Here is an 18,294-nt window from a genome sequence, read left to right as displayed (position 1 = left end):
ATTGCCATCTTTACCTTATTTAGTACTCTAGAAAGTAACAAAGATACCTAAGTTATCTAAAATGATAAGGGTAAAACTTCATATGACAAGGTTGGAAAGAAGCATAAAATTTTTTTAACCAAGATTTTTGATGGAGCCCTGGCTGGTGTGGCTCAGTGGATTGAGCGCCAGCCTGCAAACCAAAGGGTTGCTGGTTTGATTCCCAGTCAGGGCTCATGCCTGGGTTGTTGGTCGGGTCCCCAGTGCAGGGGGTGCTGGAGAGCCAACCACACATTGATGTTTCTTTCCCTCTCTTTCTCCCTCCCTTCCCCTCTCTAAAAATACATAAATAAAAATCTTTCTTGAAAATAATTTTTGATGGAGAGATCTATTCCCAGATAAAAGATCATTCATTCCCATCTGATGGCTCTAATATTCACACCTAGGATGGGTAAGACAGGGCCATTTTGGAAAGCTGTTTGCAATAATGTTAGTATAGGAGTCACAAGGGTAAAAAGGAGGAAAACCCAAAGGATGCAGTGGCTTGGAGTCATGATGTAACCACGTGAGGCTAAAACTCTCAGAACTTGTGACAGCTCTTCCCACAGATTCCCCACAGTGAGCAAGCTGGGAGGAGGACTATATGCAGATAAAATTAGAGAAAAACACTAGTGTATGCATACACGAATATAGGATGAATTTTTCTTTTGTTACTCTGTTGAAGTGCTTATTCAGTTTATGATACTCAGCTAGTTTAAAATGTTAAGGTCTTGCCCTGGCTGGTGTGGCTCAGCGGATTGAGCACCAGCTTGCAAACCAAAGGGTCACCAGTTCAATTCCCAGTCAAGGCACATGCCTGGGTCACAGGCCAGGTCCCCGATAGGGGGTACGTGAGAGGCAACCACACATTGATGCTTCTCTCCCTTTCTTTCTCCCTCCCTTTCCCTCTGTCTAAAAATAAATAAATAAAATCTTTAAAAAATAAATAAAATGTTAAGGTTTTAATTCTTTGCTTTCCCAGAGGGAATGGCATTCTGAAGTAAACTATTTTTTTAATCTTCATTGTTATATCACTGAAAGAAAAAAAAATGATTCAATGCAACAATAAGGTAAACTTCATTTAATAAGGACTACAGAAGTTTGTCTCTTTTTCTTGAAAAGAATTGTTAACTGAGCACATTATAAATTTCATAAATAGACAATATATTTAGGCCTTGATTAAGTGCTTACATTTTTGCAAAAATTCTAACCTTGAGAAGATTTGGAATATCTGAATTGAAGGAAAAAAGGGAAGCAGGAACAACTACATGGTTTGTAAAGTGATTAATCAACATTATTGTATTTTCAAATAATGCATGTTAAGTAAGTATGTAAATAACTTTTTCTTATGTGTTCTTTGCAGTGACGGCACAATAAAAATACAATTATTATTTTGTTGGATAGAAAATGATTAATATCTAAGGGAAATCATGCAATTATTACTATTTCAATGCTTGCGTTTAAAACTAATGGAATTGTATTTCTTTGTTCTAAACCCATCCAGATTACAGTATGATACATGCTATCAAGAATGGCAATGAACTAAGAAGTGGACATTCCTGCTTCTAAACAATTAACATTTTGAAAAATAGTGTTTCAAGCTACATAACACCATAATTTCTACAGCAAAAGATGACACATAAAATACAAAATTCTTTTGCCTACCATAAACACCCTTTGGGTCCAGAGTAATACCAGCATAAGTTTCCTTTTTCACACCTTCTGGCTAAAATAAAGGCAGAAAACATTCAATTAATAATATAATTATATCTCTATGACATGAATTCTCAGACCACTTTTCCAATTAAAAAATCGTTTTGGGGGGAGAGAAGGCAAGTATGTTTAAATACTTAAATGCATACATGCAGGACTAAGATTTTCTGGCAATTTGCATAATAATCAGAGCAAACACTTAAAATAGAAGTTATAAGCCAGGCAATACTGACCTAAGTGCTTTGTATGCTTCAGCTCATTTAACCTCAGAACTACTCTATGAAGTTAGGTGCTATTATTACTCCCATTTGACAGATGAGGAAACTGACACAGAGAGATCAAGAAACTTATCCAATGGCACACCGCTAGGAAGTGGTGGAGTCAAGATTCAAACCCAGGGAGCTTGGCTCCAGAGCCTGTGCATGGAACTACTATTCAAGGAAGCATAGAACAAGTCTTGCTAAAAATAAGTCAATACTTGTTTACTGAAGTGAATTTCACGGCTGACATCAGAACTCAGAGAATGAAGACTGAACCCTGAGAAAGAAAACACCTGCTAAGAAGGGCTCTCGGTGGCTCGCTGGGCTCAAATAAACAAATAACAAGAAAAAAAGCCTAGCAGCCATTGTACACAGGGGGCTCTCACACAAAGTGTGCTTCAGGGAGAAGCCTATGCTGAACTACCTGCGTCTGCCCACCTATACTGTGTTTCTGCCATCTGAGTAAGCCTTTATAAAGGAGTTCCTGGAATCTTATTTTAACCATAGGACTGAGGCTTTCCCCATCCAATTGAAGCTGCACAGCTCTAACCAACCAGAGTGGCTCTATTCTGACCAATCAAGACAGTGCCTTTTGGACCAATCAAACTATGAGGACTTGGAGTCCTCATCTGCATGAAGACAGACCAATCAGGGACCAAGGATGAGGACTTCCATCCATATAAGCATCCCTTGTAGCTTTGAGAGCACACTTTCCCTTTCCAGAAGGTTGAAGGCTGTGCTTTGCTGGCTGAGCTGAAACACTGGAGATGTCTCTGGGGCCTGGGAGCAGAGCAGACTGGCACAAAAGGGAGTAGGCCAAATCACAGAAGAGCAGACCAGCACAGGGTAAACCAAACCATCAAGGAACAGGGCAGAGCTTTCCAGCCAGAGAGGGGCCTGGCCCCAGGGCCACCTCACAGCCATGCTATTTTCACAGCTGTGCTATATCACAAATAGCTGTTTTGCACTGAATAAAGTTTCTTTCCTGCACCTTAAATTGCGGATTTATGGAAGACACAGCTCTCTCATTAACTAGCCGTGTGACTCCAAGCAAGAATCTTAAGACATTCAACAGACTGTATGGGTAAATAATACTTAAAACATGATAGTTTTCTTCCTTTTCTGGCCTGTTTACTTACTCTTTTACAAAAAGGAAAATTTTCTAGACTGTAAGTTCTAAATTATAAATGCATGGGCATATCTTATTTATATCTCTGGTGACTAGTATAATATCTGGCACATATATACATTTAAAGAACATACTTTCTAAATGTGTTGTGGAAAAAACCCTGAAAAGCTGTATACCAAATTGTTAAAATTGGATATCTCTGGCTGTGGGGTTTATCAGTGACTTTAATTTTCTTCATTTTTTCCAGTATTCTGTATTTTCTACAATAAGCAAGTATTGTTTTATTTAAATTTTAAAAATATAATTTCAGAGTTAAAGAAAAGTTACAAGAATTGCACAAAAAAGTCTGAGGTAACCTCCACCCAGATTTCCCCAAATGTTAACATTTTGTTACATGTACATTATCATTTTCTGTGTCACTTTCTGAATTACTGAACATATGGCTGCTGATAACTTTTTTCAGAATGAAAAAAAAGTGATTTTAAAAGAATCAGGCAAAACATGTTTTTCTTACCACTACTCGTAATGTTTTTACTAAGACTTCTTTTCCCAGAGTAGTGGTCAGTGAAAAGTTGATGTTGTGGAGGCCAATTTCCAGAGGAAGCACAGTAAAGGTCACCAAGTGACTGGACGAGCCCTCTACTGTCTGGCGCAGACATCTGGAGGTCTTTTTCCCCTGATGGTCAATGGCTGGACTTCCTGAGGAACAGATTCCCTCCACAGCAGACATTGTAACACAGAACTGAAATATCACCAAAGAACAGTTACATCCAAACACTTTATGATAAGGAAAGTATGTCCTGACTGTGTTCGTTCTGGACACAAAGAATCCCCTAGTACTTTTACAGTGTTAAATAATCCCTTATATTTAAGGCAGAGGGGAAAGCTAATTTCAGATTTTCCAAAATATACACATGAGTTGCTATACATTAGCAATGTGAAGGGATGTGTAGAAAGCTCAACATCTCACAGAAATATCTTCTCTTACTCACACTGTTACCTACTAAGTCAGGGGCAAAGCTACCGAAGTTCTTTGTTCATGTTGTTGTGGTAGCACTTGTTACATTGTCTCTTTTTATTTTAGACAGTGGGAACCCCAGGCTCAGGCACTCTTTCTTACTCATTTCATATCTTGTAGCTCAGTCTTTGGTATTCAACAAATGGTTTTATGAAAAACTGAAAACTCCATCTCTTGGCATTCAAGGCCTTGCCCAAGGGTGTCCCCAAATTAATTTATCAATCTTACCTGTTAATTTCCCACTTGTACCTAATTTTACAACCAGACTCTGGCCCCAGAAAGACCTAGGTTCAAATCTTGGCTCTGCCTCTTACTGTGTGATGACAGCAGGCTGTAAGACTTCTTTCAGTCTCCATTTCCCCATATTTGTACTGGGGATAGTAATAGTAGCTACTGACTTCTGGCTCAAATAGTGAATATTTTTCACTTCCCCTCCAAAATCTAGTGAACTGATAGAATTGAGAACTATACCCTAAAGAATAAATCTATAATAACCAGAATAAATTAAATAGGGAAACAAAAAAGAGTGCCAATATTCAACAACTAATTTTGAGGAATTTCTAAAAAATGTAAAGTTCCTGCTCCTTCAGAAACAAACAACTAGGGTGGGTGGGGCACGAATTAAAGAAACCTATTGGGTCATATTGGTTTATAATGTTGAACTGAGTTGAGTTTTTATTTTTTGTGTCTGTGATAATTCCATTAACAGAATTACCAGAAAGAGAATTCTTTTTTTTCCATTTAGTTGTACATACCATAAATACCTACTTACCATCATCCCAGACATCCTATAGTTGTAAACAGTTCCTTTCAATTGGATCTGTTCCCCTCGTACAACTGAATATGGTATATTCATTTCCAGGAAGACATCTTTGAACACCTTTGCCTTGACAGTATCAGAAACACATATACCTTCAGCACAAAGTAAAAGCAAAGTAGAAGCGTATTAGGGAATTCCTATAATAATTTATTAGTGTTAAAATGTCTGAAGAAAAAAACTAGATATTGTTTTCATCATTGTCATCCCATGTCCTTGAATTTTCTATTCATTGATCTTTATTTCATTAATTATTGGTATTAACAGAAATCTTTATTGTCCAACAAATACTGAGTTCTGTTTAAGGCATGAGTTTTTCAACTCAAGCACCAAATCTCTTTTTAGATATTTATCATTGGCTCAGTTTACTGGGTATAAAATTTTGACTGTGGAAACCAAGATTTTATAAAAACAAAAAACAGGAAACAAATGAACAGAATCAATCCTGATGTTATTCATATAAGTATCTGCACTAAATCACCATACAAGCGCATCAGCTCAGGAGAGCATTCATATACTTGTTTCCAACTCTGCTCAAGCTCCTACTGACTGAGAAAAATGAAGGAAAATAGGGGCTTGACATCAGCATTTACAAAATGATGGCTGAGAGAAGAGCAATAGAGAGCAATAGAGGAAATTGATATGGTCAAAAAGTTGGCATATCTAAGTTTTTTTGTAGTATATTAAAAAGAATATTTTTTAAAATGTCACCACTTAAGTCCTGAGTAAACTACTGGTAAATAGACAATAACCAAATAACTACATTTTTTAATGATGGCAAAAATATAGCATTTTTCAATGTCATTATTAAAACAAATCATAAAACTACATTTTGAGAATCAAATTACTCCTTAAATGAGTATGTAACTTAAACTTGCTTACCACTATCTGAAATGCCAACACCTCGAATTTCCCAGGTAGTTAGAGAATCAGGTAGCACAAACTGCAACTGCTTTCTGAAAGTTAAAACATTAATGTTCAAATATAGAGGAACATTGATTAACCCAACTGGACAGCACTCATTAGCAGAATTTTTGCTACACACTACTTTAGAAGAAGAAAAAAATCACAGCAAAATATAATCATGTCAGGTATTAAGGAAAATTAAGCAAGAAAAATATGTTCCATAAATCTTTTACTGGTTATATGTTTTTAGATTTTTCACTTGTATGCTGAGAATTAACATTCAGAAGGATGCCTTTGAAACATTGCAAATTTGAAACATACAAAACAAAGAAAAATTATGTTCATTGCATAGTATGTTCTAAAATAGGTAAGCAAAACAATACATCTTAATAGTGCTCATAACAAAGTTGTCATAACTAAAAATTACTGATTAATTTTATAGATTTAAGTTTATAGATTTATTTTATTCAACAAACAGCTATTGTCTACCAATTTTATGTCAGGCATAGTGCTGAGTATACAGCACTTAGAAGATGTAGTCTTGGGACTTTGGGCAAAGATGGAGGCGTAGGTAGACACACTTTGCCTCCTCACACAACCAAAAGAAGGACAATGACAAATTCAAAAACAAAAAATGACCAGAACTGACAGAAAATCGAACAGTATGGAAGTCCAACAACCAAGGAGTTAAAGCAGAAACATTCATCAAGACTGGTAGGAGGGGCGGAGATGGGCAACAGGGGTGGAGAGGACTCGCAGCAAGGTGGTGGCTGGAGGATCAGGTGAGGTGGCAGCTGGCGGAGAATGCGGTCCCACATTCTCATACAGATAAACTAGGAGGAACAACTGGGGAGCGAGACAGACCATGCAACTCAAGGTTCCAATGAGGGGAGATAAAGCCTCAAAACCACTGACTGAAAAAACCTGTGGTGGTTGTGGCAGTGGGAGGAACTCCCAGCCTTACAGGAGAATTGGTTGGAGAGACCCACAGGGTCTCCCAGAATGTACACAAACCCACCCACCCGGGAATCAGCACCAGAAGGACACAATTTGCTTGTGGGCAGCAGGGGAAGTGACTGAAACCCAGCCAAGAGTCTAGCAAGCAGCACTATTCCCTCTCAGACCCCTCCCCCATGTACAGCATCACAAAACAGTGATGTGGGTTGCCCTACCCTGGCAAATACCTAAGACTCCACCCCTTACTATGTAACAGGTATATCCAGACAAAACTATATGGTCCAAATGAAAGAACAGATCAAAGCTCCAGAGAAAATACAACTAAGTGATAAAGAGAGAGCCAACTTATCAGATGCAGAGTTCAAAACACTGGAAATCAGGATGCTCACAAAAATGGTTGAGTATGGTCGAAAAATAGAGAAAAAAGTGAAAGCTATGAAAAGTGAAATACAGGGAAATGTACAGGGAACCAACAGTGAAGGGAAGAAAATCATGACTCAAATCAATGGTTTGGTGCAGAAGGAAGAAGTAAGCATTCAATCAGAACAGAAAGAAGAAACAAAAATTCAAAAAAAATGAGGAGAGGCTTAGGAACCTCCAGGACAACTTTAAATGTTCCAACATCTGAATCATAGGGGTGCCAGAGGAAAAGACGAAGACCAAGAAATTGAAAACTTATTTGAAAACATAATGAAGGAGAAAATTCCCTAATCTGGCAAAGGAAATAGACTTCCAGGAAGTCCAGGAAGCTTAGAGTCCCAAAAAAGTTGGACCCAAAGAAGCACACACCAAGGCACGTCATAATTACATTACCCAAGATTAAAGATAAGGAGAGAATCTTAAAAGCATCAAGAGAAATGGAAACAGTTGCCTACAAAGGAGTTCCCATAAGACTCTCAGCTGATATCTCAAAAGAGACCTTATAGGCAAGAAGGGGCTGCAAAGAAGTATTCTAAGTCATGAAAGGCAAGGACCTACATCTAAGATTGCTCTATCCAGCAAAGCTATCATTTAGAATGGAAGAGCAGAGAAAGTGCTTCCCAGATAAGGTCAAGTTAAAGGAGTTCACCATCACCAAGCCCTTATTATATGAAATGTTAAAGGGACTTATCTAAGAAAAAGAAGATGATCAAAAATATGAACAGTAAAATGACAACAAACTCACAACTATCAATAACCAAACATAAAAAACAAAAATGAACTAAGCAAACAACTAGAACTGAACAGATTTACAGAAATGGAGGGTTATCAGCAGTGAGGGGGAGGGGAGATAAAGAGGGAAAGGGTACAGGGAGTAAGAATCATAAATAGTAGGTACAAAACAGGGGGAGACTAAGAATAGTATAGGAAATGGAGAGGCCAAAGAACTTATATGTATGACCCATGGACATAAACTAAGGTGTGGGAATGATGGTGAGAGTGGGGGGTACTGGGTGGAGGGAAATAAAGGGGAGAAAAAATGGGACAACTGTAACAGCATAATCAATAAAATGTATTTAAAAAAATTTTTAAAAGGTGTAGCCCTGTTCTCAAGTGGTTTACAGTCTAGTGGAAAAAACAGCTAAGAAAATAAATTGCAATGCATTGTTATAACTGTACTGATAAAGCATTACAAAATTCAGATGCAGTCTGCATTTATTCAACACATTATTTTAGTGCCTCTAGAAGCCAGACAGACTTTATGCCAGGTCCTAGATGTAAAGCAGTAATCTGAATTTAGCCCTTGCCCTGGAGGTAATTACATTTTAATGTGGAAGATGGGCTGGTAAGTAGGCCATTACAATACTGTGACACATGCAACAGAATTAATCAGGAAAAATAATTTACCCAATCACTGGTAGGGTAGGGAACAGTGATAGGGAGGCTTACCAGAGAAGTGCTAGCCAAGGGGCAATGTCAGCTGAAATGACAACACTGTGCAGGCAGAATTAGAGGTGACAAGGGTAGAGACAAGGAGACCCATTAGAAAACTGACGCCAGCCTTGGGACTCAGTGCCTTGACTGCCCCTTGAAAAGTCAGTGCTTTGAGCCCCTCAAGGAAGGGTGTTGGTCAGGGACTTGGCATTTTTATCACTGTTTTCAGTGCCTGGTACCAAATAGGCATTCCGTAAAAATGTGTTGAATTACAGAATTTACTGAGAAAAAAAACTTTCTTCTTATCAATCAACATTTGTTTTATGGTACAGATATTTCAGGATAAGAAGGGCTGCTTAACAGTGTACAGCACAGTTGTGCTCAGCACTTACGGAAGAGAAGTGAAATTAAATGAACAGAACTCTTCTGCCTTGGACTCAACTACTAGAGCAAAGCACATACTTAAGAAAAAGAAAAGTGAAGCAAAAAACATTTGGCCAAATGGTAGTATCATCTTAACTCTTAAATAAACTATTGGAAATGAGTATTCTTCAGATTTTTGGCCGTATTTGCAAATTCTCGCATTTTTCAAAGTAATGTCAATGAAGTATAATAACCTTTGCTAGACATGACAAGGGTGTCAAGGTCTGAGCCATTCTTACTAAATGCTATTCTTGCTAAATGTTAAAATGTAGCACAGTATTTTGCAACCAGCTATAAATGAGATAAGCTTGACAGGAACCCAACCAGGTAAGTGTAGCCAAATGCAAAGAAGAAATCAACATGAACTTGACCAAATAGAATATATAAGCAATGGCTAAGCCTCCCATTTGGAGGAAGAGCTTTGGATATGAATCCCTTGCCTGCTTTACTTGCTGAAAGTAGATAAAACTACCTTGCTTCAGCTGTTGGAAGGCAGAAGATGCGGTCAGTGTGGTTAACCGCTACAGTTCTGTGGGGAATTGCTGGAATTCTGTGACACCCTCTGGAGACATGATGAACTTCCCATAACCAGCTTTCTGGAAAATAGCTCCTTATTTCTGTCTTGGTTATTGGTGCCAGGATCCATGTATCTGGGGAAAACAGTATATTCTACTATAGAAAAGCAACATATATTCCATTTATAGCCAAATTTTAAAATATGGACATTAATCTAAAACAAGCATTTTCTGAAAGCTCAATGAAACATGTTGTTTAATGATTTCAAAATGGAACTACTAGAACTTCTCCATTAATAGCATTGACAAAACAGGCATAAAATATCTTTAATTATTTGTTTTCTAAATTATTAAATGTTTAGTGTTCCTGAGATTATACAAGATACTCATCAGTCTATAAAGTTATTTGCATTCTTATAATTGCAATAATTCTGTTTATGTGATTCTCTGTTTAGAAATTCATTTATAATGTATTCCCTTTACTCAAAATGAATAGAACTTCTGTTCCTATCCAAGATGAACTAATAGGGACTGGGGTTATCCTTCTATCTTGAAAAAAACAGAATACCAGACACACCATATAAAACAGTTTTCAGACACCAGAACATAAGTGGCCCAGCACTGTGATCCCTGAGAGGAAGGAGATTAGGTAAACCCTAAAGTTGTCCAGGTTTTTTCTCTGAAGACAGTTTATAGGCTGCAGGACAGGGAGAGGAGCCCATGCAGACCTTTGCAGAGTTGTAGCAACACACACTGCGGTTTTGGGAAGTCAAGCTGTCTAGAATGAGGAGCAAAGTACCAGAGAGAAGCTGCAGAGATTGAATTCCATGCAGCTGAAGCCAAACCAGATGATTATAATCGAAAAATTGGACAATGAAAAATATATGTATCAGATGGTTGATGAAAATGCTGATTGTAATATGCAAAAAGTCTGAAAACCTAAATATGGCTAATAACATGATTTTGGTAAGTACCCACAAAAATTTATGGTTGCAGAAATATATCCATTTAAATGGACAATGTTTAAGACACACTATTAAGCAAAAACAATCAGATTATAAAACACGAGGTATTATTCTGCTTTTATCTGGTTTTTTAAAAACAGGTAAAATTCCTTTACTTTTTTTATTATTATTCTATTATAGTTATCCCAATTTTTCCCCCTTTGCCCTCCTCCGCCCACCCCCCCCACCCCACAGTCAATCCCCACACCATTGTCCATGCCCATGGGTCATTCATACATGCTCTTTGAATAGTCCCTTCCCCTTCTTTCTACCTTTATCCCCTTCTCCCCTCCCCTCCAGTCACTGTCAGTCTGTTCCATGTTTCCATGCCTGTGGTTTTGTTTTGTTCATTAGTTTATTTTGTTTATCAGATTTCTCTTACAGGTGAGATCATATGGTATTTGTCTTTCACCAACTCACTTATTTCACTTAGCATAATACTCTCCAGTTCCATCCATGCTGCTGCCACAAAAGGTAGGAGCTCCTTCTTTCTTTCTGCTGTGTAGTATTCCATTGTGTTAATGTACCACCATTTTTGATCCACTCATTTACTGATGGGCACTTAGACTGTTTCCAGCACTTGGCTTTTTTATATAGCGCTGCCATATTAATTGGCCGTAGAGACTTGGGTTTATTTCTGGGTTCTCTATTCTGTTCCATTGATCTATGTGTCTGTTCTTATGCCAGTACCAGACTGTATTGATTACAGTGGCCTTGTAGTATAGTTTAATATTGGGTATTGTGATCCCTCCTACTTTGTTCTTCTTTCTTGCTTTTGTCTGTTTTTGTTTTGACTAAATATAAATGAAACAAAAGTCCTAAAATTTCTGAAAACATATTAATAAGAGTTCTATAAAATCTGAAAATACTTGTATTATTGTGCTTGAAACTGAAATAAGATTTCAGCTTTTACATAAGTACACTTAACCTTAAGCTGGATTTAGAAATCTTTTGCTATTTTGTTCATATAGGCATAAACAATTTTTATTGATTATAATATCACAGAACCATAGAATTTTAGAGCTCAAAGGCATATTGGAGATCATCTGGCCTAACCTTCTTGCTTTAAAAATGAGGAGGTTGAAGCTCTGAGAGGATAAACAATCATTCAAATTTATAGAATGAGTCAGCTTTAAATTTGCCCTGGGTCTTGACTATGGACTAGTGTACTCTGCCCTATACTATATATATATATGTATATCTTTGGATTCCCAAAAATGATTAACAGATTTTTTCCTTATGGGCATTTACAAGTTATCTTTTCTACTCCCAATTTTAAATAGAGCACGAACATTACCTTCCGTAGCAGCACAGTATTACACAGAAATTCCTCATATTGGGCACAATTCTGATAGAAAACGTCAAACTTACTGAGCCTTCCCAGTTGCAAAGGTTTAAGAGATAGTTCGGCACGGAACTGTTCTGCCAAGGCACAACATTCCTTAAAGGCAGTGATGCATCTTTGGCCTAGTGTAATCCGGGCGGCTCGCTGTTCACAGCTTTCAACATCATTATGACGGGCTCCATCATAACAACATCTCTTCACGATTACATGTTTGTACTTAGCAGCTGAAATGATAATAACACAATGCCCTTGGTGATACATAAAGTCATAACACCCCAGGCTTAGAAGGGATCTGAAGGGATACTTGGTTTCTCCTGCCGCCAGACCCCCCTATCCCCCACAATAGTCATGGCTAGTTGGCTGACCAGCCTCCCTTTGGAACTATTCTTGGAATGAGGAGAATGTGGCCTCATGAGGTAGGTAGTCCGCTCTGATTCATGTTAAATGGTTAAAGGGCTTCCTACAATTAAGCTAAATATTGTATTGAAACTGGCACCTTGGGTTCAGCACCCTTTGGCTAAAATAGGTTAACTATCTGAGAAGCCCTCTAATATTTCAAGATAGCTATCATTACTACACGAGGATTTCCTTCTTCAACTAAATATCCAATTTTTTTTTCAAACACTTCTTATGTGATATGGTTTGTGGACCTTCACTAGTGGCATCACTCTTCATTGTAAGTACTCAAATTAATGTGTCTCTCTTTTCATATCATTAAAACTTAAAATGAAAGTTAGAATAATTCACATACAAATGGAAGGAATTATTATATTATTGTGAGCATGATTATTAGTTGAACTCAAGCCTCTGCCTCCAGTTCAATATTCTTTCTATTTTAACACTGCTGATTGTCAAATTTCTATTTAATAATTGTTTTAAATAATTTCTATTAGACTTGTTTCCCAAAGAGTAATCTAAAATACTATTAATTATTAACACATGAAATAGAAAAAAGAGATTTCTAGATATACCCCCAAGTTAATCAAATTATGGATTTTTCATAATAAAATGAAAGAATATGAATTTAATTGCTAGACTAAGTTTGTAGAGAGGAAATATTTGTGATAAATAGAAGTTAATCTTTTAGATTTTGGAGATAGAAATAATACTTATTTTCCTCAGATTAAAGTTATGGCAAATGAACTATTGTATTTATTTGGCTTAATCTTTTTGAGAGAGATGAATTAGAGGTCTGTACATAGCTTTATTTTTGCCCATTCTATCTGAGTTAGGGGATATTAGATAATGTCTAACTTTCTCCAGCTTTTGAATGATAGGACCACGACATGAAGCTCTTAGAGTACCTTGTTCCTCCATTTTCTGTTGCAGCATTCTTTTTGGCCTGAGAATTTCTTTACAAGGTTCATCTGCTTTTTTAAAAATGATAAAGACAAAGAGAAGAAAGAAAAAGGGAGATTAAAATCTCAAGAAGAAAACTCCATAAAATTATGTAAGCATTTAAAATATTCACAAATCATTCATTCAAAAATACTGAGAACCTGCTTTCATTTAGCACTGCACGCTACACGTCTTCCTATGACTAGTTTTACATTAGGGGAGCTCATGATCTAGTGTTACATAGTTTGACTTGTTTGATCTCAGTTTGTATTTGAATCCTGCAACCTTTTTGATTTGCTGTTTACAGAGAAATAGCTAAGTATTCAGAGTGGGCTAAGTTTTTGTTGGTTATGCTATTTTCATTATTTGCTCCTTGTCTTATATTATTACAAATAATAGTATTAAGTATACTTATGAACAATTTTAAAACCATAAAAAGAAGATGATTAAGAAGTGTTCCTTGCCCTTACGGAGCTCACAGTGTAGTGGCTGAGAAAAGATGTATAATTAAGTGTAAGAATGTGCAGTGATGCACTGCTATTATATTATTTATAAATAGAGCTAGTCCCTACCACATTCTAGGAAAGGAGGAGGAAATGATCAATTTTTGCAGGGGAGAGGTGAAGGGAGAAGCCTCACAGAGGAGATGATTCTTACACTAGCTTCTCCAGGCTAGTAAAAAGGAAAGCAGTTCTGAAGAGGAAAGGCCCACAGTTGTAAAAAACATAGTGCCACCCAAGAACACACTTGGTTCTACATAGCTTAAACATAAGGAAAAGTAAGGCAAGGTAGAGCAGATGAGAAATAGTTGGAGACAGTTGGGGAGAAGATCATGGCAGGCTTTGAGTACTGTGCTAAAAAAGTATACCTTAAAGGCTAATGAAATGTACTATACAAGGGCAATACATAGTCACATCATACTAAGATCAGTGTAGAGAATATTCTGGAGGACAAACAATAATGAGACCTGGGAGGCAAATGACTGATGTAAATTTCAGTATCAATTTGAAAAATACACAAAATATGCTGAGCGTTTTACCATTTTCTGGGTTGTCATCTGCATTTGCGTTGGTGAGGAAGGTGAGTCCAGCCAGGTGGAATACATCTGCATTGTTGCGGCCACCACCTGCCCCACAGCCCAGGTCAGTCTTCTCTAAAGCTTGAAATACCTGTCCGGATATACAAAATGTTGAGCCTATTCAGGTGTAGAAATCATTCCTCTAAAGAACTAAAGGTATGAGTTATTTCATGGTTATAATGAACCTGTGAAATGCACAGGCCACTCATTTACCAAATGGCCAAAGTCCAAATTTCTCAACTCATTCCTTTAGTTTGTTCTTTTGTATTTACACACACACACACACACACACACCTATTCAAAATTAAATCAAGAACTATGTCTTAAGCTTTGGTGTGGAGGTTCTTAGAAACTAATCTATGGTATTTTGTACTTAGAACACATGCTTCAATTGATACAGTAGGTAGTTAAACAAGCATAAGCAAAACAGGAACAAATAGGCTAGGTATGGAATGTCACCAGGGCATAACATCTCGGGTGCCTAGCAATGGGAAAAATTTGGAAAACGAGTATTACAGGCTAGGACCTTGTCCCCAGGGTGACCTTTCCACCCCTAGCTTGTTGCTACTCATTCAGATTAGACCCTGACCTTTTTTTATCACTGGTCGTGCGGTTCAGACCCCCAACCTTTCCTCCTCTAGTACATCAGTTATGTGGTTTAGACCCCCTTAGAGGAGGAACAAGGGGATGAAGAATAGACTCACACAACACTCCCATACAAGCCCTGTATGACCACTCCCTTAAGCATTAAGCCCTCAGGACAATGAGGTTCTGACCTACATCAGATAATCTCAGGAACAAAGCCTCAGGTCTATTGACCAAAGAGACAGAGTTTTGGTCAAACGAGAGATAATATCTAGGCTTCAGTTGTGTTCTAGCTCCAGAAAAGCAGCAAAATAAGATGAAGCGACACAATTGCTGACATCAGGACCAGATGCAATGACTAATGACCTCCTCCCCTAGTGCCAGTCAATCAGTAGAGACCATGATCCTGAAAGGACACAGCTAGAAAGGTGATGAATATTCTATTGAGATACTGAGATCCTTCCCTGAGACCTCCCCTAAAATCCCCGCCTTTGAGAATTGGATGAAAACCCTTAAGACAATGGACCCAGCACTCTCTCTGTCTCCCTCACTAGCATACCAGTGCCTTTCCCCTCCCCTTTCTTTCCTCAGGCGCTGTCTCTGGAGAAGGCCTGTATGTCTACGCTTTTCCCTCTTCTTCCCTTTGCACATTATCTTTGTTTTCTTTCTCCTAATCTCCAAGGGCTCTTCTATTGCCTGTGTAACTTGTTTCCTGAGTCCACACGGCTGGCTCACTTCTTCTACCTCTGTAACTTTCTAAATAAACTTCTTTGTATCACAGTTCTTGACTCTGAATTCTTTCTTAGCTGAACTCAAGAACAGAGGTCTAACTCTACTGTTAATACAATCAATATCACATTTTCCTCAAACAAAAGAAAAATAAATGGGTGAATGCATAAATGAGTGGATTACAAAACAAATTAATTTTTAAGTTGCTTAAAACAAACAAACAAAAAGAGTATAACTCTTATGTTTGGGGAAGGAGGGCTCTAGGTTCTATGTAGGTGAGAACTCATTTGGGGTGCTTATTCTAGTTTTAATTTTGATCCGAACTGTTTTTCTTCCTGAATGTTTTTAACTTTAGTTTCTTAGTTCTTTCTTCCTTGTTCAAAGCAATTGAAGCCTAGAAAACAGTAGCAGAGCATGAGGGAGATAAATGGGAACTTAGGGAAATTGAATCATTCTCAAATGCTTTTGTGCCATAGCCTTTTATGAATGTAGAAAAATAAAAACAAACAAAAACACCCAGAGGTCACCTACCCAGTCTTCTCTTGTGCTGCTACTGTAACGCTCCTCTCCTCTGCCTGGCCTGCCCAAATCCTCAAACCCTCCCAACTGATGGCACTTTTGTCCCATGAATATAATTGCTATTGCAGTGATATGTTTTTAAAGTGCTTAGCTCTATACTTATTAGAACAAGAAAGGATGGACTTGTGCTTTGGGGGAGTAACATGACAATGGCTTACCTTCCTAAGAACCACTATTAGAGTAAAAATTTTGATTATGGAAAAGCAGGCCCAGTCTTCCCTTAATTCTTCTCTCACAACCTACCCTGGGGGCCTCACTTTGTGAAGTACAGAGCCACCCACGAAACAGGAACCAAGGCTATGCACCACTTAACTTTTTCTAGGGACGTCTTGGCTTTCCTTTGGACTCCATATACAGCACTGTCCACTGCTGTTAAGGCCACCCAGGAATCTGAGTGAGTCACCATATTAAGAGATACACGTTCACCTGGAGAATATGCATCTGCACCTGGAGTCAGATCAACCTAAAGGTCATTTGAAAAAGAAAAAAAAAAAGAGTCATTTTTATGTGACAAAACTTCGTAAGCTGCTGTGTTTACAGTACCTTTTATTCAAAAGAAAATTCAATTGTGACATAATTTACGGCTTACCTGGAGCTGGTTGCCACATTTTTCTTCAATATTTAACCAGACTGAGTCAGACACTAGTTCTGCTGTCTGCTCTCCTGTGACAATGTAATAGACCAGGAGACGGGCTGAAGGAACCATGTTCTGTGTCACTGGAATATTTATATTTTGGTAAGAGGAATCTAGAAGTTTCTCCCTTGTGCCAAAGTGAACAATTTTGCCCTTGGATAATATCTGAAAATAAAGAGCGACAGCAACAATAACTACAAAACCAAAACCTTTGCTTTAGGATGGAGCTTGGAGCTAGAGTAAAAAACTATGTTAAAGAAAAAGAAAGTTAGCATGTATGAGCCTACTATGTGCCAGGAACTTTCATATTGACTTTAACTCCTTTAATTCTCATGTAACCAGTGGGACAGAAGTATTACTTCCATTGTACAAATGAAGAGGCTGAGGCTCAGGAATGAACAAAATGCCATACTGATTTTAGTTCAAAATCACACAACTAGTAAAACAGAGAATTAATATTTGATCCCAAATCTGTTTAAAGTCATAACGGTCATTAAAATCTCCTTTGTTTTACTGATTTTAAAAAATAGGTAAGCAGATTATATCTTATTAGGCAATTAACTTTTAAAGGCAGAGATTAGGTTCTAAATTGGAGGTACAAGTTGGTTTTTTTTTTTAATTACAAATTACAGGAAGCCAAAATGTCCTCAAAGATATCCAAGTTGTCCTTAGCAGGGCTGCATCCATAGTCATCAAGTTTTGGAACATAGCCCCTAAATAGGTCCCCTAATTCTTCATCAGTCAATATAATCTTTGGTCCTCATTTATTTTTTAATTTCCTTCTCAAAAAATGTTGAAAAATCCATCACCACGTGTTTGGCCTGACCATTGGAATAATTCATTCCATTTCTTTGACAATTGTCAGGAAGTCCTTAACATTTTTCACACATTCTACCCCAGGTTTCACTGACAGGCTTGACTGACCACCTCTGCAAACATTAGTGACATAGTAAGGGATGCTATGGAGCTGTAGAATTGGAGCAGGTATGATACGACTCTAGGCTTAAGAGCAGGATTTGGGTTCCCTTTTAGGCCAGTGAAATGCACAAATTTTCAGGAGGTCTAGGTGTGTAATTTTTGGCCATGATGTAGAGCAGAAGTGATGTGAGAATTTAATCGGGCTCTCGTTGAGGAGCAGTCAGCGTTCTTTGGTGAAAGCAGATCAGACAAGAAGGCAGAGGTTCCTAGTTCAAATCAAATCTTCCTAATCTTCCTCTTCTGAGCTGAGTGACCATGACAAGTCTTTTAGCCTCTCTGTCCCTCAGTCCTCATCTATGAAATGGTCATGAAAATCATGCCCAATCTCAAAGGTTTTTGAAAAGCTGGTTAACAAATTAGATAATGTTGTTGAAATGCTTTGTTAAAAACAAACATAAGGGGTCATTCTATTGT

General features: G+C 37.7%; 1 protein-coding gene across 4 annotated transcripts in view; it reads right to left on the bottom strand.

The window, feature by feature from the left end:
* C5 (complement C5) overlaps nt 1–18,294 on the bottom strand; it is an 86,784-nt gene that overhangs the window by 40,026 nt on the left and 28,464 nt on the right. For 3 of the 4 annotated variants that reach the window (XM_053921153.1, XM_053921160.1, XM_053921164.2), the window contains exons 13-22: nt 16,858–17,067; nt 16,582–16,731; nt 14,337–14,466; nt 13,264–13,329; nt 11,986–12,183; nt 9,568–9,745; nt 5,838–5,911; nt 4,911–5,050; nt 3,635–3,862; nt 1,684–1,744 (exon numbers count right to left, since the gene is read on the bottom strand). In XM_053921153.1, the coding sequence (XP_053777128.1) occupies nt 1,684–1,744; nt 3,635–3,862; nt 4,911–5,050; nt 5,838–5,911; nt 9,568–9,745; nt 11,986–12,183; nt 13,264–13,329; nt 14,337–14,466; nt 16,582–16,731; nt 16,858–17,067 (1,435 nt within the window). The remainder of the gene's footprint in view (nt 1–1,683; nt 1,745–3,634; nt 3,863–4,910; nt 5,051–5,837; nt 5,912–9,567; nt 9,746–11,985; nt 12,184–13,263; nt 13,330–14,336; nt 14,467–16,581; nt 16,732–16,857; nt 17,068–18,294) is intronic. The other variant, XM_045196958.2, reaches the window with a different exon arrangement.

The sequence above is a fragment of the Desmodus rotundus genome, chromosome 1 (assembly GCF_022682495.2).
Source record: "Desmodus rotundus isolate HL8 chromosome 1, HLdesRot8A.1, whole genome shotgun sequence".
NCBI lineage: Eukaryota > Metazoa > Chordata > Mammalia > Chiroptera > Phyllostomidae > Desmodus > Desmodus rotundus.
The sequence above is the reverse complement of the archived record's forward strand: the minus strand, read 5'-3'. Positions and strand labels throughout refer to the sequence as shown.